We start from the raw sequence: 26249 nt of genomic DNA on the forward strand, positions 1-26249 counted from the left end.
TTTGTGTTTCCTGACTGGACCCGAAACCTGCTTTGTGGTCTTTAACTGTGGAAGGAGCCAAAGTGAGGGGCTCCACTGGACTGGATGAGTGGCAACTCTTTAGCCAGTACCAAGACTTCATTGTTTTGTTGCAGTTCTTTGTTATCCTCTAACCAAACCACGACCAGGAAAAAAAAAAAAAAAAAGAGAGAGAACATTTTAAATAATGCCCCTAGAGAATTCTAATCAGTAAAATTTGAGAGCATATACGCCATGAGGATAATAATTAAAATGAGGAGGCTGCTTCTGCTGAAGGCCAGCCCAGTCTCAGAATTCCCTCCCCACACCCCGTTCCGTGCCCTTCTACGAGGAATGGCGGCACCCAGGGAGCTACGCTAGAGAGCACCCAAAGAGCGCTCAAGAGGACAAACTGGAAGTCTAAACTTATAATCCACTAATGAAAATACTGTTGCTCCAAGTGAAAACAGTCTACAGGCTCAGAGTCTTCTCAACCAAAAAGGTAAACTGAGAGGTGAGGCAGAAAAGATTTTAAGACACAACAGAAACCAGCATGTCTCTCTCACAATGTGAGGCAAAGGTCTTAATATTTTGGCTTCATGAAGAGGCTTACCATTTAAGAACTCAAGAATTACTGACCTAAGGACAACAAGGAGAGGTACTAGAGAAGTACAACAAAAAGACCCTTTCCATATATTTTTGGAAAGTATCACCAAGTCAGGTTAGCAGAAATGATAAGTAGTTTTACAATTCTATTAATGCTCTTATTCCTACGAACTTCCCTGCTTATCCGGTTCCAGACTCCAGTGTCTGCACTGAAGATCAAGCAACTTCTATTCTGGCAAAAGTAGGTTGGTTTTCTGGAAGAGTTAAAAGACACAAGCCAGTGGACCTTGCATCTCCCTCAGGCCCCACCTAAACAGACTTCCTGGGTCGGTTTCCTTTGGGACATGAAACACTATGAAAGCAAAATGGCCTTCAGGTGAGAACGTGATCCCTAAATGCAGGAGAAAAAGCCAGGAGATGATGCAGCTCAGTGTCATAGGAGCTGAGTAGCTTGGGGCCAGCACTGTGCAATGTGATGAGGCATCAGCCAAATGGGTGCTACCCAGCTCCTGTCCTCAGCAAGCAAACTACTGAAGACAGAGGGGGACACACAGAGAAATTTTACCATACAGGATCACGCATCAAAGGGACATAACCAGAGCATAGGGTTCAAAGAAAAGAGAAATTCATCTGATGCCTGGCTCAGAGGCCATGTTCAGAAAAGCTTCGTGAAGAAATCATTTTTGTGACGGGCTTTGAAGGAAGTACTGCCTTGTGTGTGGAGGCTGAGGGAAATCCAGATGGAGAAAACTGTGTAGGAAGGGCGAATACTGACTGGACTTATTTGGGGAACAAATTTGGCTCCAGAGACGGGAGGATGGAGGGGGAATATCAGGGGGGAGATGTGGTGAGAGTTGTGGAAGGTGCTCCTACAGACAGCTGCAGAGGCACATGTAGGTGCTCAGTCCGGTGGTGGCCGGTGGGTGGCTGGGAGTGGGCAGGGAAGCAGCAGGGCAAATAGGAGAGGCATCCACGCTGGCCCCTGGGAGGGTTCTAAGCCAGCGGTGGACCTTAAACCAGGGCTGGCAGTGGAAATTGAGGATGGAGGAAAGACCTTTCCCGAGAAAGAGTTCACGTGGTTTGCCAAGTGACCTGATTCTCAGAAGCAGGGAAATGATGCACCTGTTATTTTCATATCATGTCCCAAAGCAATTTTCACCCATGATTTTGCATTTGATTACCATTGCAACCCCTTCTGGGAGGCAGAGGAGTTTCATGGATGAGGGAACTAAGGCCCACAGAGGTCAGAGATCCACCCAAAGTCACAGGACTGGTAAGGGACAGGGCTAAATCTAGAGCTAGGCCCGTTAGCCTAGAATCTAATGAACAACTTGCCCACCATTTCCTTCTGTCTACCTTACCTCACTTTGTTCTTCTAAATAATAAAAAAAAATCTTAATTTGATTGGAGATCAGGATAATTTGATGGCCTGAGAAGGAGAAGCTGGCATTTGGACTGGGGTCCCTGGAGTTACTTGAACTTTTTTAAACACCCAAACCAGTTTGTCTCCACTACGTAGAGGCTGGTCTTCTCCATCCCATCAAGGGCTCCGTGGGACACACTATAGCCTTCCCAGTCCTCAGGCAGGCATTGCCCAGCGAGCGCCTGCTTACCTCACGGTGGCCGTCATTCCAATGGGAGTGATTGGCAATGGCCGGACTCCGGTAAACAGCCCTCGGCTCAGAACCCGTGTTCCGTTTTGTATCACTCCTGGAGGAACTGGAAAAGCAAAAAGGAAAAAGACACCATGCATGAGTTCATCTGTGAAGATTTCCATTCTGAGTTAGAAATTTTGGATGGAGAGAAGAGAAGAGAAAAGAGAAGAGAAGAGAAGAGAAGAGGACTTCAAACATTATTTTCTTGCATTTATTAAATATAAGCTTTTATCTCCAGTCACATCCTAACAAGATCTCAAGAACTCTGACACAACTGAATGGCAAGTGACCAAACAAAAGCATCATTTCCTCATGCTTCTCCAGTCCTGGTCAGAAGCTGAGAACATCTTTCTATTTGTCCTTAATCCAACAAGGGAAAAAGATAACCAGATACAACAGCCAAGCCAATTTCATAAGCTACTTGGCACCTCAGCACTTACAGTTCGTTCTCACAATGATCTCCGCTGCCCAAGGAAAGGCCCCTCCTCCACGTTTTTGGGAGTGAAGGGTTGACCGTGAGGCTCTGGCTTCTGCCTCAAAAATCACCCAGAGCCCTCTCTGGAGAACTTGACTTCCTCCTCCCGGAAGCTTCTTCCCTCACGCAAATCTCCTGGGTTCTCTCATCATTCCACCTCCTCTAACCCACTTAACCATCCTTAAGCCAAACCTTTTGCCAGTGACCATCAGAGTCTGTCCATTTTCCATACAAACCCACAGTGGCTTCACACCCACCTGATTTTCAGTCTGAGGATTTACAAAACAGAGCAACCACAGGAAATCCCTGATATTTGCTCTTTTCTGACTGTCGCAACAGTGGTTTCGTTCATCTGGTTCCAGCTAATATTCTTAGTCACCTACCAATACTCGCCCCATGTGTCTATGGGGCCAGGAGTGTATCATGAAGTGAGATGCTGACCGAGAGCTGGTCACTTGGGATTTAATCTGAGTTCTTCTTGTGTGACTGTACAAGTCCCCCAGTCTCTCTTGCCCTTTCTGAACAGTGTTCACTAAGACCCCCTCCCACCATCAGCATCCTAAGAGTTCCCAGAGCTATGGCCATGTTCCTGTAGCCTCTGGCAGTCTCATACAGCGGCAAGGTGAATAAATGTGCTTTCTCAAACAAAGACCACACCAAAGAAACATCTAGAAAATCGTACACTAAAAAAAAACAAAAACGAAAAAAAACCAAAACACTCTGGACATTAAGGTTTTAAAGCTGATGTTATTTGTGTGGAACAGATACTTTCTACGAAACGCATACATTATTTTTTACTCATGTAAATTTTAGGTTTCTAAGAGCGTAATATTCCAAACCTTTAATCAAAGGTCTTTCATGTAGGATGAATGTCCACTCTTGATAAGGGGATAAGTGTACATAAGCTGATTCCTTAGGCATTCTGGAGCTCTTGCTAGTATTTTTGCCATGACTCTTCCAGGTGTGCGTAAGGCTCTTATGACTAGGTTTTACAAATGACGGATGGGAGATAAAATTGAAACTAGTGCCTGAAGTCAGTACTACTAGTGCAGTCTGCTGTTCCAGAATCTCCCCAATCTCTTACCATATTTAATTGTGGGAGTCGGCTTCACTACATCAAGAACTTCTATCCATTCCTTACAACAGACTCATTTCAGGTAATGGGTCATCAGAAGCAGGAGACTCACCCAGTATCTTCAAAGCATGCAACCTGTTATAATGTGATAGGGCAGCTAATTATCATGCTTTGCTTAGTTGGTAAGTTCTCCAAAAGGAAGGGTATCTAAAATGACCAACTGATTTTTGACAAAAGCATCAAGAACATCATGGGAGACAGGAGGGTTAAAACAACTGAAGGTCCATTTGGGAAAAAAAAAAGAGAGAACCTCGATCCTAACCTCATATCATATACAGAAATTAATTAGAAATAGATCGGAGACCTAAATGTAAGAACTAAAATTGTAAAACTTCTAGAAGAAAATAAAGGTGGAAAAATACCAATAACTGCCAAAGACAGACATTGGCAAAAACCAGTTAAACTCTGATGTTTATAAGCAGAGGCTTCAGTCAATATGCATGCTGCCTGAAAAGACAGGTTTTTTGTTTCTGTTTGGGGGATTGTGGGAAAGGGTTTTTCAATTATTTTGCTGTAGTACTCTCCTGAAAATGGTCCGATAACCACAGATTCAGTCTAACTCTGATAATACTACCTGATTTATCACTCGGGATCTCATCTAGAGCAGCAAGTGTATGTAATAGAACAGACCACCCGATCAATACCATACGAATTTAAAATCTGTACCACATCTGAAATTTTTGCCAGTAAAAATTATTACAGGCCCCTATACAGATCATACCAATTAATGGATTAAATCTTTTGCCAAGTACCTGCCTATGTATTAGGTAAAGGGGACACAGGGTCACCACAGTTAAATAGGACAGACAGAGAATTAGAGGCAATGAAAATATACTAAGGTGAGTGCTGGGGCAGGGAGTCTGTAAGCATGAAAGATGGAGACACCTAGCCTAAAGTAAGGAGTATCTGGGAAGACTTCCTGTAGGCAGAGGAACAACACATTCAAGGCTTAGAAGTGGCAAAAAGCACAATGTGCACAGGAACGAAAAAGTAATTTTGCTAAAGCATACAGTCGTAGCAGGAATGCGGTGCATTTAGACTTTATCCCACAGATATTGGGAAAACCATTAAAGCACTCTGAGGAAGGATGTGGTCTTAAGCATAGTGGCTGAGAGCCAGACTCTGGTGTTGGACAACTTGAGTCTGCATCTCATCCCTGTCATTTACTGCCTGTGTCCCCTGAGCGAGCTACTTAAATAAGATGGGACCAAAAATGGTCTTCATCTCAGAGTATTTGGAGATCTAAGTAAGTAAATAAAGACATGATTATTTAGAAAATTACATGTTAGTTATCAGCATCATCACCATCGCAACAATCAACAGTCAATATCCACGGGGCAGTCTTGAGGCAGCTGTGCTTTCTCCATTTCAGGTGGGCTGAAAACCCGTAAGAACGAAGTTAAGACCCAAACCAGACCATATTGGAAGGACCTGGCCATCTTCCTGGTCACAGAGTTGCCGGAAGAGCAATGTCTGCTCTTCTGGCGCCTTCATTCCCCTGGTGCATATCCTGTCAGAGTCATCCTGGGACAAGGACTAGGGAGCCCTGGAAAGTAAAGAGAGCAGGTGGGAGTCATGGAGCACACGGCCTCCAGGACTCCGGCACGGCTATTGAATCATCTGCCCATCAAAAGAGAAAAGCAGCCCCAAAGACCGTGCCCCATATCCAGAGTCCTCTGCCCAAGGGCCTAGAACCTTTGAGCATCAGGGCACATGCAATAGGAAGGGGAATTAAGGAAGCCAGCGCTCCCTAAGCACCTAGAGACCAGGTGAAGCTCCTGCTGGCATTTCAGCCTACAGGGAAGAAGTATCCTGCAGTTAGGAGGACACTTGAAGCAACATGGCCTCTGTCCAAAGCCTTGCCTCACCATCCAGCTCTGTGGCTTTCGGCAAGTGCCTTAACCTTTTCGTGCCTCAGTTTCCTCACCTGTAAACTACTCATAAACATGCCTCATGATTGTCTTGAGGATTAAATTAAGACAAATTGCATACATCACTAAGCTCAGAGGCTGGCCCATTAGATAAGCTCATCGTCATCATCACGTCTACCCTTCCCCCATCCTGTATCATCTCTCTAGCGTCCTCTTACTAATTATCTGTAAGGCAAAAGGCCTAAGGGTCAGGACTTGGGGAAAGTCTGTCAGCCTCTTATGCTTTCTGCAGTTATCCCTAACTCTGTATTCACCCATTAAATCACCTTCCTGATTAATGAACTGTATTCACTTCAAAGAGAATTTCATGAACAGAGCGATCCTGCAGCATTAAAAGGCTTTCCCTGAGCTATTTCCTGAAGCTCACAAGACTTTTGGCATGTAAACTAGGCTCTTCTGAATCCTGGAGCTTGTTCTCAAATGAGCTGCAACTGAGCGCTGCCTCTGCCAATCCTGGAATTTCTCAGTGCTTATCTCTGGCAGTGCTTTTCACGTTGGGATGGCGGACGTGTTCTTATTTGCTCACTGGCTGCCAGAAACCAGCTGTGCCACTTAAAACTGTTTTCTCCTTTCCCCATCTTTTCTCCTTTCTGACTCCATTCCCAAGGGTTAGGAATGTGGCTTCTGAAAAACGAATCACCGCCTTTTAAAAATGTCTGAGGTCCCTATTTCACGACTTTTTTGATTCTGGGATTCTAAAGGAGCCTGAGGTCCATTCCTCAGCCCTTCGATCAGCACATAGACTCCTTCCTATCCATTTCCTCTGTGGTGCCCTCAAACTGCATCCAAACACTTAAAACCCACACCCTTCAGCACCAGCACCCCACCCAATGCACAGACATTATATCTACGCTCCAGCTAGAAAAGGGGTTTTTAAAAACTGGACTTTTAAAATTGGCTTCTAACTTGGATTTGGGTTGCTCACTGGAAAAGGCACAGGCCTTCAGCATCATCCCATCCCTTTCCGCGAGGTCAGTTAAATATTTGGCTTTTATAGGCAAGAAGACACACATCTGGACTGACTCTCAGCTTTTCGGATGAGGTATTAAGGACATCAGCATCAGAGCTGATCAGTGACTTTCTCTTACGTTAATAGGGTGACCCTAAAAGTTCTTATTTTTAACCAGCAAAAAAGCAACACACACAAAAACAATCAAATCAAGCAGCACCGCTCACTGTGATATCTACACATGATCATCTTGAGAACCTAAAAAAAAAAAAAGTCTATGGCACAAGACAAACTTTCCTCCTTGTTCCGCCGTCCCTCACCACTTCCTCCTCCCTGCTTCCCTCCCGATGCTTAAGCTTCCTTAGTTTTCACAGCTTCTAAAATTAACCTCTGAGCTCCTACTGCTGCCTTTGGAGGGCAGCCCTGGCACAGGCCACCAGAGGACATAAGTTGAGCAGCAGGTGAACTGACAATCCTCCCTTTTCCTAAAGTGGGTCTTTCCACCTGCTAACTTGGAAGGGTGCTGGGGAGGGGGCTGCAAGAGGGGAGCTGACTTCCTGGTTGCCTTTCTTCTCTGGGGACTCGTGTGTCTGAGACAGTCCCTAGTTTTAGGAAGGGTGCGGAATGTGCTCACCGCCTCCCTCCCCCTGTCCCATTTTGTTTTGTTTATTATCTAGAGTTCCTCTCTGGGAACATTCCAAGCAGGGATTATATAAGCCTTTGAAGATGAGTAATGGTGATCTGACTTCTCCTGGCTTCAAGATTCTTCCACTGGGGCTCAAGATGACTCACAGCGCTTGTCAAAGGGGATGGCAAAGCAGGTACTTAAGTAGCCTCTAGAAACTGGAATTAGTCTACACAGCCATGGGCGGTGGGAGGGTAGGTGGATGGATCTGACTAGAAGCAGAATCCAAAATTGAAGAGATAATGAGGCTACAATGTCCGGTGCTGAATTTTCTGGAAGGAGCGTCCTATGAGCATGGGGGATACCGTGGCTTTCCCTGCCGAAAGTTCCGCCTGCTGCAAAACTGGCAAAGTCTGAAAAAGATAATGTCACCACTGGGGGTGGGGATGAGGCACAGAAACCACGACAAAATGTTGGAGCCTGAGGTTTTTATTAGATGCACACTGCTGTCTCATTGAAAGTAAGGCATCAGGCCGCAAAGAGAGGCTGAGGGGACACCCCCCCCCCCCAGGGAGTCCAGCTTAAGCAATACTGAGCTCCACTGGAGCAGTGTGGGACTCCCCAAAGATCAAGGGGCTTGGCTGACTAGGCTTCTCACCAGCTTCTTGAGTCTTTTCCTTTGTATGACCTACTCCGCTCACACCCTGGACTGTAGCTGGTCTGCCAGTCCAGAGCTAGCTTTGCAGATGCCAAGCAAGGGCAGGATGAGAGGAGAAGATCTAAGTGGCTGCTGTCTGGTGACCTGACGTGGCGACGAAGGGCGACGACAAAGGAAAAGACTTTCAAGCCATCCAGGTCAGCCTCTTACAGCCGGGAGTGACAGCGGCAGACAGACTAGCTTGGTGGCCCCAGCTCAAACAGCATCACACAGTCCAGGAAGTGAAAACAAGGGGCTATAAATAGTAGCACATGAGGAGGCTCTATAAACAGAGCTGGGCCCAGACCAGCAGGGTGGGGGTGGGGGGGTGAAGATGCAGGCAGGCTCTGCAGACAGGTGCACACACTCCTCACGGGTGGGCAGTGGCAGGACCTGAGCCTGGGTGATGCACGCACACAGGGACACAAACACCACTAGGCAGGCTGCTCACACCCCATCACTGGGGTGGGTGTCTGCTGCCTTTGAGGCTTTATGCTGAGGGATCCCCTCTCACTTTTTCCTTGGGCAAAGCTGGCTGGGCAGGGGGTGGTGGCGTCATCGTTATATGTCTCTAAAGCTTCTCCCTTCGGAAGGCAAGGTATTGACTGTATGGAATCCCAGGCTAAGAAACATTATGTGACGTAAAACGAAAACGAAGGGAGGGAAAGGAAGAGTGAAGCAGAGAAGAGCTAAGTGAAAGCAAAGTGTTGGAGACACACACAACTCTTGTCTATTAGGAGGCTGGCAGCGGCCCCCTGGCTTCCCCAGTGCACAGAGCAACAGTTAATGTATGTTCACTTCCTTCCTAGGGTTCTGTTCCAATCTTTAGGGGCTTTGCATCTGGCTTATCGCCTGCTCTACCTTGACCTACGAAGGACTTTACTAGGGCTTGGGGCCAGATGGAAAAGTGAATATAAAGGTGGTGTCCCCACTCTTTCCCCAGTCTTTAAATTTACTTCTCTGTTGCTCCTGCCAAGTGTGTCTCCTTCCAAGGCTACTGTGGGCATCCTGACTCCTTCCTTCCAGGACCCTGGAAGCCCCTCTTGGCGTGAGGCACATATGAAAGCTGTGCTGGGTGTCTCACAGTGGTTAAGAGCAAGACAGAAAGCGTTCTCAAAATGGGCCTACAGTTTCAACATATGAACAATGAGTTTTGAAAATTCAAATCCAGCATTTCAATGTAAATAAGACTATGGATACCCCGAAGAAATAATTATTTACAGTGTGAGTGTTATTGTGAGGGGGAGGGGAGAAGCTGATTTAGTCAAGAGAACATAAAAATCCAATAACATGTCAATTAATTGGGAAAACCCTTTACCTTTTCTACCCGTGGTCAAGAATCCAGTGATAATGGACTTTTATGGAAGCTGCTGAAGATCGGTTAATAACCAATCCCTTTGCGTTTACTCTCTTAACTCCATTATTCCAGTTCCTCAGAAGATTTCTTTAAGCCAACAATCACTGTGTACAGTGGCTGGGTGCTAAGGAAGGTGCTTCAATCATATACAGCTCTGATGAAATCAGTATGTTTTCCCCATGATGAGTTATGCAACTTGATTTTAAGAAACCATATAACTTGATTACAATCTTGCCTGTACTCTTCTTGCAATATCACCTGAGAACAGTTTTTATTTTTTTTACTATTCCTCTATGACTTCAAATATGATCTAAAAGCTACACTACAGGTTAGCTACTAGTTATAAGACTGTGCCAGTTACACATCTGCTTAGCAGTGGTTTGTTTCTTGGAGGTGTGGGTAGCCTGAAATTTTAATTGCTGGCAATCTGAGTTTAGCAAAGAGAGATACAGAATTCCGCACCTTTAGGAGTAGGTTATGGCAACCCCTGGCAGAGAGACAAGTCCCTCCTGAGAACGCTGAGCTGCATCTCTTGGGTCTTTTTTTAAAAAAAGGAACAAGTAAGAAAGGATGGAGTCAAATTTCCTAAAGCTTTTGTAAGGCTATGAGTATGGCAAGTGCAGGGCTCGGAAGAATGGGCTGGAACGCCACAGCAGTCTACTCTCAACAAAAGACAACCTGTTCTGAGTCTGAGGCTGGAAGTTCTTCTGTGGGAAGCACTACTGACTTCAAAAGGCGGGGTTTCTCCTTGCTTGGGAAGCTACGTGGCCATCCGAGAGCCGGAGCCCCATGCGAGCTGAAGGACCCACACAAGAATGAGCCAGGTGGTCACCAGCCCCTGGATGGTGTCATGATGGGGTCAGCGCTTCACATGGCCATCTCCACATCCATGTGCTTCATCCGTAGGAGGCTACAATGCAACAATGTCTTGAGGACAAGGTGAGCAGACCCTGGTGGAGGAGCTGGCTGTCTGCTCAACAAGGTTATGGCAGGGGGTAGAACGTGGGCAGAGGAACTAGCCTCAAGTCAGGAGGAAGAGGGGACAGACTATCGCCATGTAAGGTCAGTTTCCATCACTTGCTAAGAAGACCTTTCTAGAAACCATGGTAGTCTACCTCCAGACCAAAAAACATCAGGCAGTGGATAGAAGAGAAGCTCAAAGAAGGTAAAGAGTTGTCTCAAGTTTGACCCTGCTCAACGGCCAACAGAAGGTGAAGACAGGCGCTCTGCTTAGCTGTATTACAGCCCTGTCCTTTTTTCTATGGCAGCCTGGTGGGGGTGACGCAGCGGGCATCATGGTGGTCCATTTCAAGCTTCTGCACAACACCCACCTCACGCCTCTCCTCTCTATCTATACAATAGTCTGCTATTAATGAGGTCCCAGAAGGACAAGAAATTTCTTACAGTGGGCACTGCTCAGCTCCACGATTGTTAACCTGGCCCCATGTAACTCACAGCGACAATGGCTGCGGGAGCAAGAAAGGTGTCTCCTCCGGGACTCGTTATAGGGTCTGCATGCCTTCCCCCACGTCTTACGCCCTGAAATTCCAGTAGAACTTTGCCATCTTGGAAACACACCTAAGCACTCATTCATACATATGCATGGCTGCATATTTATAAGCATATGCACGCAATCATGCACTTAGGAAGTTTGAATGCGATTCTACAAGGGAAGTTCTTCTTGAGTATTAGTTCTTCCTATGGCCTGGTATATAAATGAGAAAGGTAAGGTCACAAACTAAGGTGCTGAAGGCTATAGAAATATCTACTCACAACCTGCTTGTATCTCAGGGGGAGTATTCAAAAGCATCATGGCACTGGCAGCATCAATGTCAGGATCTGGAAAAATCAACCAATAAATAACATTATTTACAAAGGGGCCGGTGTGTGTGTATGTGTTTTTCCCCCTGCACGTTACAGCATATGAATGCAACAGAGAAAAAAAAAAAAAATCTGAAAAACTAGATGAGTTATCCCAAAGGTGATTGTCTTCCCATTTGAATTTGAGAGGAAGGAAGGTATTCTAGAATGAGACTTAAGGGGCAGATTTGTAAGTTTTTCAGACGACGCGTGGTCTCTTCTCATTTTGCTAGATTTTGCTAGTTATGGAATTTGTATTGTATGTTCCTGGTAACTTGTTAACCTATACACCCCCACAGCTTGTTCCTTTGGGATGGAGGCACAGGAGAGTGGGGTGACAATAGGAAATTCAGCCACAAGAATCTTTAATGAACTGGGGAAACTCACAGCACCAAGAAAAAGCATTAAATACACCTGCATCTAGTGAGATTACAAACAAGACGTGGTTATTTCCATTTGTCAGCGGAATGTAAACTGTATTTTATGAGGTTGTGTGTGCGCGGTGGTGGTGGAGGCGGTGAGGGCATTAAACACACACACACACTTAAAATATATTTTTAAAAATGAAGTTATAATGTGGAGGGCATGTTTGCTTCCATATCTATTATTGCTTTTAATATGGTACAAAAAAAATCCCACTCATCACTTCATTGCTTTAATTCTTAATAGGTTTCTGAATCCTTACTGATCCACCGGTTGACAGATGGCAGGTTATACAGAGACAGAGAAAAATATTATCCTTTTATAACTAAATTCATTTTCCTCTGAGAAATAGCAGCGCTGCTGCTATGGAAATGAAAGTCACCATGGCAACAGTAAACAACCCCCAAGAATGGTCACTGAATAGGCTGAAAAGAACATCTGCCCCAACCCAGCGGCCCAGCTGCCCTGGGGCGAAATTCACTAATAGTGTGGTGATGCCGTGTGACAGAAGCTGCCGCCTGTGCCCTGTCCAAATAAATGAAGTGTGCAATTGAAGTTGACATCAAAATGCCTGTCCTTGCAGATTACTACGTCTGTGTCCGCTAAACCCAGTGACTGATGATGGGGGGATGGGGGGGGCTTGCACTTGTCAGTTTTGTACAAATTACACACCAAAAAATTCAATTTACTACTAATGGCTCCATGGCACTTTATTTTGGGTATTATGCTAGAAAATGACTTTTTTACTGTTTAAAAAAGTACATTTTTCATACTTTATACGTGCAGTTTAATTCCAAGGGAGTAGTGTGAAGCAGCAGAAAGCCCCACCAGCGATTAGTAATATAGATGATGCTGGTTCCAGAAGACAATGTCTCAAAAGAAAAAAAAAAGTAAAGGAACTTTACTCTGCAAGCCCTTTTCTATTTTGCCTGCAGGAGGCCCGTTATTTACACTCCCTAATGGAGTGAAGTTTATTTTAGTAAGTACTCTGTATAAGAAACAGGTAAATTAACTTATTTGGCAATTCCTGGGGTATAATTCCTACACAGTTATCGCTCCCCACTGATACTAAAATATATATACATGCTAGTTGAAGGATGAACTAAAAAACTGAACATTCCAATTCACTGTTCCCTGGGCTCCCGCTGTCCCTGACCTCTCGTCTCCCCACACGGCCTGGTGCCAACACACAGAATTAGCAGTTTCAAGGTGGTTCTGGCACCCCCACAGGCAAGGAGCTCACTCCTAGAAGGTGCTGGGGGGTGGCCTTCCCCTCCTCCTCCCTCTTTTTTTGGAAAGGGCCCTTTCCTGTCTTGGAGCTGAGGTAACATGCCAGTTTTGCTTTTCACCAAGTAAAGGATCTTTGCCATCTTTGAGAATGCCAAGTGCTGCAGGCAAACAATGGTGGGCCTGGCTGGATGGTCCCCGCCTCCCGGCACTCTTACCAGGAGTTTTCCTGAACCACCAGGAGGTTTGATGGGGGCAGAGCAAGAGGAAATACAGGTAAGAAGTCAGGAGTCTTTTCCTATTTATTTTGCTGGAAAATTAAAGAGAGTTGTTCTGTATTCTTCAAAAACACTTTGGACCTCAGGAGGAAGGTATAAAGGGCCACAAATAGAAAGATGTAATGAAATAAATGAGGAGGAAGGGAGCAAGAGACCTTAAAGAAAAGAATATATTTAACAGACACATGAATTTCTCGGAACCTAAGGGGCAGCTTGAGGAATGCTTCAGACCCACACAACATCCACCCATGACCCCCACCCCAACCCCAGACAAGCCAAATAAACATATAAGCTAAGAAAAAATGCCGCTTTAGGACAAGTCCCCCAATCCTTCCTTCCATCCAGATTTGCCACGCCTTTGGCCTCCACACGTAAAAATTCTGATGCTGCCTTGGCACTCCTGAGGGCCTCCATGCAACTGGGGCGGGGGTAGGGGGGACGCAACACCCAGCCTTCTCATCTCATTCACAATCAGTTCCTACAGCCCACTCTCCAATCCGAGTGGGTCAGTTCCTGGGTGGCACACGCCCAAATACGAAACCCTATGGGTAGGATGGATTGGAGGGCAAGGCATGGGATGTCCCCTCTTGCCATCTTGGCAGGCGGACTGACAAACATAAGAACTGCATGCAAATGGTATGAGAAAACATAATTATGTCTTCATGCAAGTGTGTGCACAGTGGTTCCACAGCAAAGGCAGGCCCTCCACAGGGGGATACAGCGAATGCCATCCCTGGTGTACAGTTTGTGAGTTGTGACGCATAGCACCACCTTAATCAAGATACAGATTTCCATCACCCCAAAGTTTTCTCGTGCCTCTTTGCAGTCATTCCCACCCTTGTCCTGGGCAACTACTGATTGGCTGTTACTCGTTTATGACGTGGTGTCAATAGTTATTCCATATACTGACTGCAACACAAGAAATATGCATAACAATATTACTTATGAGTGCTATTATTGGGTGGTATTCCATTGGATGGATACACTACAATTTATATATCCATCTGGAAATGGACATTTGGATTGCTTCTGGCTTTGAATTTTATAAAAAAGCTGCTATGAACTTCTGTATCAGTCGTTGGTGAATATGTTTTCACTTGCCTTGGGTAACTGCTGGTAAGTTTTACTTTAAAGGGGACTGAAAAACTCTTTTCCAAAGAGGTTATACCATGTATGAGAGTTTCAGTTGTTCCACATTTTTGTCAACACTTGAAATTGTCAATCTTTTCAAATTTAGCCATCCTAGTAGATGTGTGCTGGTATTTCACTTTAGTTTTAGTTTGCATTTCCCTAATGACAAGCGATGTTGAGTACCTTCTCATGTACTTAAAAGCCATTTGTTTATCTTCTTTCATGAAAGGATTGTTCAAATTCGTGCCTGTTTTTCTTTTTCATTTTTTTTTTTTTTTTTTAATTGGGTTGTTCAATTTCTTACTATTGGGTTGTAAGGTTTCTTTAAACATCCCGGAGAGAAGTACTTTGTGAGATATATTTTTTCTCAGTCCATGGTTTGTCTATTCAGTTTCTTAATAGTGTCTTTTAATAAGCAGAAGCTTAAAATTTTTTGAAGTCCTATGTATTGATTTCTTTTGTAATTCAATGCTTTCTTCGTGTGTCCCAATTAAGTCATCTTTGCCTACCCCAAAGCTGCAAAGATATTTTTCCTGAGGAACACCTTTTTAATTCTCATTTGTTAGTACATTAAATATAATATTATCAGTGTTCAATACCTAGACTTATAGGTAAATGAAAATGAAAGAAATCCACCAGCTTTCTCCCTTTATCCAGCACAGTAAGCTGGCTAAGCACAGAACTTTTAAATTGTACAGATCAACACCAGAAGGACCCTCTTTGGCTCCAGGTGTGTTGTGGGAACACCAGGTAGCCTGAGAGAAGCCTTAGCCACATTACTATGGAAGAAAAGTCTCTCGGACCCTCTGCCGAACACCTGACATGCCTTTATGCTTGCCATACCCTGACACCCCCATGTGCTTCAGCCTTCAGAGCCGACAACCTCCCATCTCTCCCCCAAAGAGATGCTACAATGCTTCTTCTTATTATTATTAAAATGTCTAAGTTTTTCCCTTTTAAAAAGTAAATCATGAAAGTAGTATGTTTTCCCCTGTAAAAACATATACACTAGGTGGAAATAATGTGAGAAACAAATGCCTGCCCCATAGACCCACTCTCAGATTCACATTTTCTTTATATGTGTCCAGAAACTATCTATATAAATACGGATATATATATATATATTCATTGAAACACCAACACACATATATTTACACTCATGCATATTTACCTATTCTTTGAAATGGGTTTATATGGAAAATACTTTTCTGAAATAACTTTTTCCCTTATTTGTCACTTAATGACATATCTTACTACCCTTTCACATTAGTATACATGGTCTGAAGTTTCTCTGTGGTGATTTGTGCATGACAACACACCACACTGTTTGTACTGACATTCTCTTTCCTTTAGACCGCAGGCTATGGGAAGACAGAAAACAAAGCATATGGAACCTGTCCCTATGCCCAGCACACTGCTTCCCCCCGCAGGTCCTGAGCCCCTGAAGATACTGCCTCAGCATAGCAATCCCTGCCTCCTCCTCCAATCCCCTCATCCTTCCCCACTTCCCATGAGGACCCAGCATGGCCCCACTTTCTCCCTGTTCTGTCTGCTCACAGCTCTTCTGTCCTGGTCCTCTCTCTGGGGTCACTCCCACTGGCTGCCTTGGATAATGTTAATTATTTTTCAAGAGTACCCTCTGGGTCTTCCTAAAAGCCTTTCAATTCTCTGTGGTCAGGAGAGACTAGTGGTGCTTTAAGCCTTTAGATAGCAGAGCTGTCCTGAGGGAAGCACTTTTTGGGATGCTTTTCACCAAGGACACTTGTTTTTGGAGCTTTTTTGGCTGGAGATGTTTTAGGGGACCGGGCCGCTGTTTGGGGGTTAGAGGATGCTTCTGTTTCAGAGGCAGAGTTGATTCTGAAGGATAAAAGGTTCAGGACTAGATCTGGGGAGGGGGAGCAGTGGATGGCTGCACAGGGTTTTCCCTGGGCTTAAAAGAGAGGTTTTCCCCCTCAAGATGGTTCAAGCCAGTTTATTAGCATAAGAGGAAGATATTTTGGCCAGGAACTCTTTTTAGAAATGAAGATCCACATAGCAGGAGTATCCTTCATGTTCGGTGTCCTAATACAGGAACCCAAATCATTACCAGGGTTGATTTGGTATATCACCAAGCCTGATGTCATGGGTGCTTAAAAAGTTATGCCCATCCTCAAAATGCCGCCAATTTTAAATCCCGTATTAAAAACATTCCTCCTTTCTTGTGTTCAGTAACAAATGTTACTTCTTCTCTGGGTTGGTTCCCAGCGACCATTTCAATTTTCATTTTTAATGCAGTTGTCTTATCACGTTGCCTCTTCTCTGAAGTACAAGACTGAAAAATGGTCACACGTCTTACAAAGCTGTTCAAAGCTTCTTCTCTTGAAGGCATGTACACAATTGTATCATGCTACAGTGAGAGGAACAGGCAACAACATTCCTAGAACCAACGGTTCAGCTTCTTGGATTTAAAACAATATTGCTCTTCATTCCCCCAAATTGGAGATGGTTTAAGCACAGGACGAGGCTTTTTCTTTGTGGGTAGAATAGAAAAATCACTAGGCAAGGCATGAGGATTCTTGGGTTCAAATCCTACATCTGCCACTATGTAACATGTGACTAACTTTGGGTCTGAGTTCATTCCTTTTAAAATGGTGGTGGGGTGGCTGCAGACTTGGGAGGGGCCAGGTTGGTTTTTCATCTCATTCCACACAGTTCCTGGCTCGGCCTATGAAGTCCCCTGACTTTTCTTCCCTTTCTGGCTTGAGGCTGCCAGAACTATGGATTCCAAGGAGTACCTACCAAATGGGGCATCTGCTCCAACACCTTTGGAGGCAGCTAACACTTAGTCGGGCTGGAAGAATATCCTTTTACTCCCTGGAAGGCTATGGCCTGTCATTCTGGGCATCAGCTGGGTCCACATCAGAGCCAACCATCCAGCCTGGTATTTTGTGGGTTTCTGGTATGGCTTCTGTTTACATTCACTCTCCTTCCTCTGGGATCTGGCATCAGAGAGAAGTGACTCCTGAGACCGTCCATGTTCACAAACTCAGAATATGAAGGATGGTTGAGAGCCCTGGGTTCAATCCTCACTGCTGTAGAACTGCCACATAAATGTGAGGCCTATCTATCCTCACCATCTCTGTGCTCCCTGACCTATGAAATGGTAACAAAACAAAACATTTCCCACATGGAAAGCCTGAGAATTACAACCAACAATCATTACCTGCTTAGAAATCATTTAATTTTCCAAAGGGCTAAGGTGCTTCCCTATTTCTCTCTGCTCCACCTCATACCTGAAACGTTGTATAGGATGATGAAAGGTCTTTATATAACTGAATAAAAGAGATCCAAGAAGCATTAAAGAAAACACACACAGAAAAACACAAATAATGGATGACATACGCACTGGACTGAAATGATCAGCTATAAAAACACAATGTATCCTCCATCAGACGCACACAGCCAAGATAGACGCTCACATGCTCTCCCATTCTCCGCTAGAAAGCGAGCCCGACTACAAAGGTCTCGCCTTCCCTTCCCTGTCCTCTGCTGTATCCCTAGCACCTAGAACACTGCCTGCAACCTGGGGATGCTAGACAAACAGTCATTGAACAAACTAATGGATGGCTCGTGCCATCCAGCTGTCGGAGGCTAAGGATGGCGATCCTCTGGACATGCAGTAGAATCCCCTGAAAACTCCAGAAAACCACATGTCAGGCAACGCCTCGTTCTGTAAAACTTCATCAGGGGATTCTGATGTGTGGGAAGAGCACAGAACCACCGTTGGAGAGTACACCAAGGGTAGTGAATGCCATCCAAAGAAGCCCGTCAGGATGACCTGTGCTCCTCAGAAATCCTTTATCATCTATGGCTTCACTAGATCTCTCCGCTTTGACGTAGCTTTACCTCCTTTTTGTACCTCTGCGTGAGAGTGACACACTGGAAAGTATTTGGTTAATCTCTAAAAACGGAGAAATAAAAATATGCCTTGGAGAACTTTTAGGGCCAAGGGGATAAAGAAATAGATTAAAACAAATAAATAAGCAAGCAAATAAATAAAATTCCCAAATGAGGAGTACATTTCCTGGGGAATTCTGAGTAGATGTGCACGGTTTCATTTATGCACACTCCATATACTAAGTCAGTGATTCTCAATTGGGGCCTATTTGGTACCCCTTCCCTCCACGGGCAACGTCTGGAGACAGTTTTGAGTGTCATGACTGGGTGGGAGGGAGAGGATACTACTGGCGTCTCGTGGGTAGAACCCAGGGCTGCTGCTCCACATTCTACAGTGCACAGGCCAGCCCCCTACAACCATAAAGAATTATCCAAAACGAGACTTGTGCTGAGGTTGAGAAACCCTGTACATGCTTAGCTACACATACATGCGCTATGGTCAAGAAAAGCAGTCCTTTGAACCAAATGATCTCCAAAAGAAGACATGAAACATAAACAAATAGATACAAAATTCACTTTGTTGTTGATGTCTCCCCCCACCCCCCACTTTCTACAAAATCCCTAGGCGTAGGTTGAGAGAGAGAGGAGAATATCTACGTTTGCGGCTTTGAAACCCCTGAAGTGGGAGTCGTACTCTTTGGCTGCTGTTGCAATCAATCAAGGTATCTAATAAAACATCCGCCTCTGATCTGGAAGGCAGAACAGGGGAGCGCTCGCCATCAGATCAACCGAAGTCACTCACCTCGAGTCTTCCTTTCACTTCCCTTCTGTCTGAAGGTTGTTAAGATGGTATTCGCCATGGCTATGAACTGCAAACATCTGAGGCATCCTCACAGCCAGGCAGGGGACAGAGTGACACCACTGAGCTGAGTGGACAATCTTCACGATTGATGGGATTTTAGGGAATCAAAACCTCATGAAAAGATTGGCTCCAAGTTGTGATTTTTTAAAATCGTCTTTGTGATGCGACTTGGAGCTAGAGAACACCAAGAGCAGTGCTTCTCTCCTCCAAAAACTGAGTTGGAGAAAACTCCGAACTCTGGCTACCCTGAAGAAATAAGGCGAGTTAAAACGAGCTATTAAGCAAGTTGAAACTAACAGTTGTTTGTTGCAAGAAAAGATAATTTAAATAAACTGGGGGTGGGGGTGAGGAATTACTTATACATGCTTTTAGGTCTTATTAGGCTCCCATTCATATATCTTTGGAATCTCTCTCAGCTTAAACACAGTGACTGGTGAAGTCTAAGTGAGGGATGGACAGGCTCTGAGGGGCAGTGTCACAACTGACTCTGAATTAGGAACGCATTTGTCCAAGCTAGCTCCCCAACCAGGGGCAGCTTTCTAACTCTCTAAAGTGTCCATTTATTACCCCTAATTCCAAGTCATGCAGAAGAGGATTTGAGGAACAGGTTCTGGATGATAAATGCAGACCTCAAAGGGCACCCAAGGTCTCCCTGGGTCTCAGGTGCCCCATCTCTAATGTGGCGTTAGGGTGGCTAAGCTCCCCGGCTGCCCAGGGATTGATTCCCTATGCGTCAATCATTATCACTGCTGCCCCGGCTTGAGAAGTAAAGGGAAGCTCACCTATACTCTCCCAGCAGGTGCTGCCCACTCGTCTTCTCTGTGCAATAAGAAGTGCTTTAACTCTGACGTCTTCCGAGTCCCCTGATTCTAACGTCCCTTTTGCTTCTGCAGAGGGCCCTGCATTACATTGCCCATTTTCCCAAGTCTGTGCTTCCAATGAACGTAACGCCTCGAGCCCTTTCCTGGACCATGTTAGGGTCCACCCCTCTCCTCTAGATGCTGTCACTCCACACCTCTTCCATCTGGCACTCTCAATTTTCCTGATGACAAATGTTTGCTTCTTTAATATCTGTGACCAGTTGACGGCAATCTTTCTAGAAGGTGCCTGGGAGCAAATGGAAAAGGAGTGTGTAGACTGAGACTGACAGTACAAAAGGGTCTAAAATTCTAGAACTTGGAGACCAGGGCAGAGGTGACAGGAGACCCAGAATAGGTTATGACTTCTGTGCCATGGGTTGTCACCGTTACTTAGGAGGCAACACTTTCTGGTTTGGTTCTGTTGGGCTTGTTAAGCTGCACTGCAGCTGCTTGTCTATGGTGGACTTCAGAAAACATATGTGTTCAACTTCTTGTAGGTGAATGAGAAACTGTGTATTCTTCGGAAATGCCTTCCCCTTTACCCCTCATTCAGCCATAAATCTCCACTTGCTGCATTCTCTGATTTTAGCCTCTCTGGGGCACACCACAATGCTGTAACTGATAAATGTTGCTTTGAAAACCTTCCTCTGCTTGCTCCTGGCTTTTTCAACCAGTGATAGAGCCAAAGGTCACCACTCAGCTGGGAACAGGAGCCTAGCCCTGGGTGTGAGATGGTTTTCATGGGGTGGGAACAGGAATGGGGATGTCCATGAGAACCCCGAGAACCAGAGGGCCTGGCCATACCGATATCTCAGAGGAAGGATGTGCCAACTCGAGAAGTCAGAGACAGAACCAGGCCAGGAGATCCCTGGGACAGGAGCTAAAGGCCAGGGGACAGAGCACCAGAGAGCTGGACACTGACTGGCAGGAAGTGTTGGGGGACCACCAGGACCTCTATCTTTAGTCCAGATTTTCCCTCTCCACGCTGTTAGCTCATCTTCCCCAATTATCACTTCTCCCCACCTATTGGAGGGTCACCTCCCGCCCAGTCCCCACTCCGGAAGCTACTTCCTCCTCCAGTAAAGGGCAGAAGGTAGCTGGGAACCGCTGCATGAACTCTCCCACAGTTCCAGCTGTCCTCGTGGTGGCCTGTCCCCCACCAGGCACTGCCAATTCTTGTCGGTGCTAACAATTGAATATTTCCATTTGCTCAGCATCCTCAATTAGCTCTGTCTTCAAGTGGGTAGATGTGCAAAGCCTCCTTTTCAGGGAGCAGAGATTACATGTCAGAGTGACACTGGCAGGTGTGTTAGTGTGAGTAAATATTGCTGGGAACCCTGACATCAGTGCTGACACCAAGGCACAAACCCACTGCTTCTCTGGCTCTCAATCGTCTTCCTCTCTAGTATTCAAGTGAGGAAGGACTGAAGGGGGTGACTGAACGCACAGCTCACTGTGGGAATGCACGCATTACGCTGACTCATAAGAATTTCAAAAGGGACCACGGAACCACTCATTTTCCCAGATACGATGGTCAACAGTCACCTGACAGACATGTCAGAACTATACTTTCCTCTGCGCTATCTGCATCTACCACATTGACTCACACCCCTTGCCCGTGCGAGCTAGCATCTTAATACATTCCTATGGCACAGATGATGACTGAGATGATCTTTTCATGGAAAAGGGTTTTTCCTACACTGAAATCAACTTCCTTACTAGAGAGCTGCTCCTCAAACATCTGGAAGAGGAGACCATTGCAGTTGTGGGGCCCCAATTTCAAACTCAGCAGGTGACCCTCCCCCCACCCCCCACCCCAGCATGTTCTACGTTTGGGAGCAACGCCCAGCATTACTCTTTTGTTACTTCAAGACAAGTCAGAGGGTATTTTAAGAACCCATGTGCAGTCAGAGGATGTGGGTGGGGGTGAGGAGAACAAATTAAAAATAAAATAATTCAACTGTCTACCGCCTATCAAGTAATCAGGCACAGTGTCCCCAGAGAGAAGGGCCCCAAGAGGCTGGCACCAAAGAACACAGCAGGAAGGGATTTATCACTAGACAAGGTGTGGAGGTGAAGGGACTTCAAAGGACTGAGACCGTGGCTCTTCCTGCCTGTACCACAGGGATTTGAGTTCAAGTACTTGTCACAGAATCCCCTTACTTTGCTACACCTGACTTCTAACTGAAAGCTTGCGATGTTCTCTGAGAGAGGCCTGTCTGTGCACCAAGGCTCAGATCTGCTCTCCCTTCTACGGTGCCGTGTCTGCAACTGAGGGCGGCCAGCCCGCCAGGCCCAGGGGTGTAGGGCACTGCCTCTGCCCTGGGGGGAGGATGGTGGGCAGGAGAACCAGCGCCCAGCCCACAGCTGCGTGTGAGAAAGCTGAGGCGACATGCTCTGAGAACGAGGTTGATGGGGAAGGGCTAACGAGTGTGGTGCAGACACTCAGATCACACCACAGGGCAGGAAGACGGGGCGAGGGCGGGGCTGCGGAGGCCAGGCAGGTGAGGGGCAGGGCAGAATCACCGAACGTGCCAGCAATCTTCTACGGTCTCCTCCCGCTAGTCCGGAGGTCCCCATCCACCCAGAGCGCCCCAAAGCAGAGAAGCTGACCAGGAGTGCGCCAGTGACACAGGGGCGTCGGCGTGGCCGTAGCTCCCAAAAAGCAAATGTCTATCATCTCTCTTCCGCCATCCTGCTCCCAGATGAAAAGTCGCAAGAGTTTACTACTAAAACTTGGTTACTTAAATCCTGTTTGGGGCACCTTATCAAAGGGCCAGAAGGAAACACAGATAAACCAGGGCCCCTCCCAACTCACACACGACCATTGAGTGACACTACCACACTTCCATTAGCGAGGGGGTCCTAGGAGAGCCCATCTCTTTCTCCCTTAGAGACCTGAGCTTCAGAAACACAATGTGGAAGCACATGTCCCATGCGAGACTTGGAGATCTATCTTATTCCTGCTTCAGTCCCTGCACACCACCCTGAAGACCCCACATTACTCTTGGGCGACTGGGGAGCATTCTTCATAGGGAATCGGGGCTGCTGATTCTTGCAACAGGATTACTGGTCACTGAGCTCTGTCTAGGCCCCCATTTTAATGCTTAGCCTTTTATGCTCTCCGGTCTAATCCTTCCCCCGGAGAAATACATTAGGGGGAAAAAAAAAGATAAGAGCAAATCTGTCACTTTGTATTTTTTTAACCTTTGTGCAGTTCTCTGAAACATGTTTATTGAGAAACAACCTGCACTATGAAATATAGCAATTGAAAAATATAAACAATGTACCCACAAAGCTCTTGTTTTCTTTTATTCCACATGGGAACCTCCCCTCATGTCGTATCCTGTACCTTTCTGGGGATGCAGAGCAGGTCAATACAATGAGGAGACTAGACTAATATAACTGTTATTAATTCTGTTCTCGCTGACTAGTGCATACTCAATTTCATGCAAAGAGACACTGGCACTATCCATCCCTCGTTGAGAACAAAAAATATTGTTAAACTGTTAATGAGTAACTCATTTTAGACACAGTTAAACATGGAAATATATAAATATAGAGATTCAAGACTCAGATTACAAATAAAGGTATCACGGAAATAAAAGGATTAAGTTTTTCACCCAACAGGATTTGAACATAATATTGCACTAATGGGAGAGAAATGAGACGGTGTCCACCCGGCCTCAATCCTGAAGGAGATACCAGCCAAGAAGGCAGCATCTCTAAGGGTAGATGACACCTGCACTCCAGGGGCATGTGGGTAAGGAGGTGGGGAGTGATTAGTTTGGTTTTAAAATTTAGTCTAACCATACTGCCATGAGCTGATCTGGTGGGTGAATGAGAAACTGGTTCTGAAGACAATCCTCGCAAAAGCTTCCAGAACAGTTTTTGGGAATAGGTGCATCCCTAGAACAAGTATTTTGGTTATAAGGAGTCCACTTTGAAGGTCCCCTCTTTTCTAGATGTACTTGATTAAAAAAAAAAAAAAGTTCTTTACTTTCCAGCTGCAAGGCACACTGGGTAAAACACCTAGCACATAAAAATACTATGAAAGTGTACTGTGGAGTAAAAGAGCCCGAGTGCTGAGGGCACCAGCTTGGTCAGGGAAGCATGCTTTTCAAGAAGGTAAGTCCAGGCCAGGCCTGATTTCCTCTTGCAGATGCTATGTATTCATTAGAGAACTATAAACGCTAAACCAAATAAAGGTTTTCAGTTTGTCGGGGCATACCTGTTTTTGGAAAAACCAGGAGGGACGACAATCACCAGATAATATGATCAACAGACCCAAGTTGACTCTAAAGGTAGAAATCGCAGGAGGTGACAGTGTGGGGGGAATGTGTGTTCCTGCTGGGGTTGCAGCAAGGACAAAATCGTCTGGAGCCAGCTTTGCAGGCCAGCCCGGCAACCGGCTGGCTCAGATTACTCTACAGCACCTGGGTTTGTTCTCTGACCATGAAAAGCAGACTTAATCTTTCAATAGGAAAAAAACGCTATAGCATGTATTATACAAGCAAAAACAAACAAAGGACACTGGAAGAGTGAGAGGGAAAAGCCCACCACAGCAACTGACACCTGGCATCTGTAGTCTTCTCCCGCCCTTCCAAGATTCTTCTAGGAAGGGTTTTAGCATATTTTTTACTAAACATGAGGCCTGCCTGGGGGCCTTAGACCCGGGCTGTGCCAGAGGTCAGTGTAGCCACTGTACTTTTGGAGCACAGGGAGGGGAGCGAGGGGGGAATCAAAATGAGTATTTGTTTCTAAGCATATCCAGTCTTTCCCAGTGCCTATTCGGAAGAAACCTCAAAAGGCCTATTTCCACAAGCTCTGACCACCAAGATGATTGGTGATGGGCACTCAGCCCATCCTGCCAGGCCAGCCAGGCACAGGCTGACCCTACTGCCACCAGCCTGCTGCTCCCCCAAATGATTATGGTTCCAGAGTATGTGTGTGTGTGTGTGTGTGTGTGTGTGTGTGTGTGTGTGTGTGTGTGTGTGGTGGGGGTGGGGTGCAGAAAGGAGAGGTAAGGACAAAACAAATACTCAGAAATGTGGACTGTAGCTTGAATTACCACGGAGAGAATATACTAAGAGGCCTAACGCCTCCTTCCTTCTGTACCCCCTTCCCTAACTCAATATGTATTTCTCTCTCTGTTTCTCCTAGGTGAGAAAAAGGTTGCTTTAAAAAAAAAAAGTTCTTCACTGAGTCGATCTCACCTAAAACTGAACTCACACAGTCAACACAGTATTCCGTGAAAGCTGCTTTTCCTGCAGTCTGCTGTACTCTGCATGTAGACCGACGGAACTGATGGCACGAATGAATGAATGAACCCTGACCCCAGCCTATCCCCCTTCTAAGCAATCGTCCTCTGAGCGTACCTACCTGCTGCCTCCAAATCACTTTTAGAATTTGTCATCTGGTGCTGCAATAACCAGGTGAGGGTTCCCGGGGCACCAGCAGCAGACATGGCTGGCCATGCACGAGTGCACGGAGACGAGGAGTACACATGGAGCTGCCAAATGCAACTGCACTGCAAAGCCTCCTCTGAGGACCTCTACCCACAAAGGTCTCTCCCTGCTCAGGCACCTAGAGGTCTTCCTACCATCACCTGTAACCTGCCTTGGGTTATCTCCTAACTGTTTCCTGTGCATACAATAGGGTCCTCCCAAAGAGTGCAATCCCTTGGCATGGATGCTCTCTCCTAACCCTCTCCTCAGTCCCAGGTGGAAACCAGGGGGCATTCATCTTTTGGAACAGTATCTCACTTGTAACAAGCATGCCTCATTTGCATTCTGGGAGAAAGGAGCCCTTTTGCCACTGAATTCTTAGTTTGGGGAGGATGCTCAGAAGAAGGAGAAGCGCTAAGAGCCACAGGTGTCCACACCTTCTCAGAGAGAAAGCCACAACTTCAGGTATCTGAGTAGAATAAAGAAGAATCAAGAAGAACTTCCTCTTCCTTGTCGAACTGCCACAGGGGGTTGGCAAATTACCCTTCTTGGTTCCCAAGATGTGTTCAAGACCTTGACTCAATCGAGGGTCTTTCGGTCCTCAGAAGACCTCAGAATGGGCTTTTAAGGATGTTCCATTCATTCCTAGGTAACTGATCAGTTTCTAGACTCTCTGACTTCTGGGACCTCCAACGTGACTCAACAGCACAGGCTTCCTTGGGATTAGCTCAGTTTTTTGACATTTCCATGTACTGTGGTCTAGCCTGTAACACTAGGTCGAGGGTAAAAGAACCACTGTTCTTATCAGTCCCCAGAGGGGCTCAGGGATCTATACAGACAGGACACGCTTCTGAGCAC

The 26249-nt window shown here is 45.8% G+C and overlaps 1 protein-coding gene across 11 annotated transcripts in view; it reads right to left on the minus strand.

The window, feature by feature from the left end:
* Window positions 1–26249, minus strand: part of FOXN3 (forkhead box N3) — a 373286-nt gene that overhangs the window by 21413 nt on the left and 325624 nt on the right. For 6 of the 11 annotated variants that reach the window (XM_019744763.3, XM_019744745.3, XM_074327056.2 and 3 more), the window contains 2 exons: window positions 11201–11266; window positions 2217–2322 (listed from right to left, as the gene is read on the minus strand). In XM_019744763.3, the coding sequence (XP_019600322.3) occupies window positions 2217–2322; window positions 11201–11266 (172 nt within the window). The remainder of the gene's footprint in view (window positions 1–2216; window positions 2323–11200; window positions 11267–26249) is intronic. The other 5 variants (XM_074327057.2, XM_074327058.2, XM_074327059.2 and 2 more) reach the window with 2 other exon arrangements.

The sequence above is a fragment of the Rhinolophus sinicus genome, chromosome 3 (genome assembly GCF_057876585.1).
Source record: "Rhinolophus sinicus isolate RSI-liver-muscle chromosome 3, RSI-T2T, whole genome shotgun sequence".
NCBI classification, from domain to species: domain Eukaryota; kingdom Metazoa; phylum Chordata; class Mammalia; order Chiroptera; family Rhinolophidae; genus Rhinolophus; species Rhinolophus sinicus.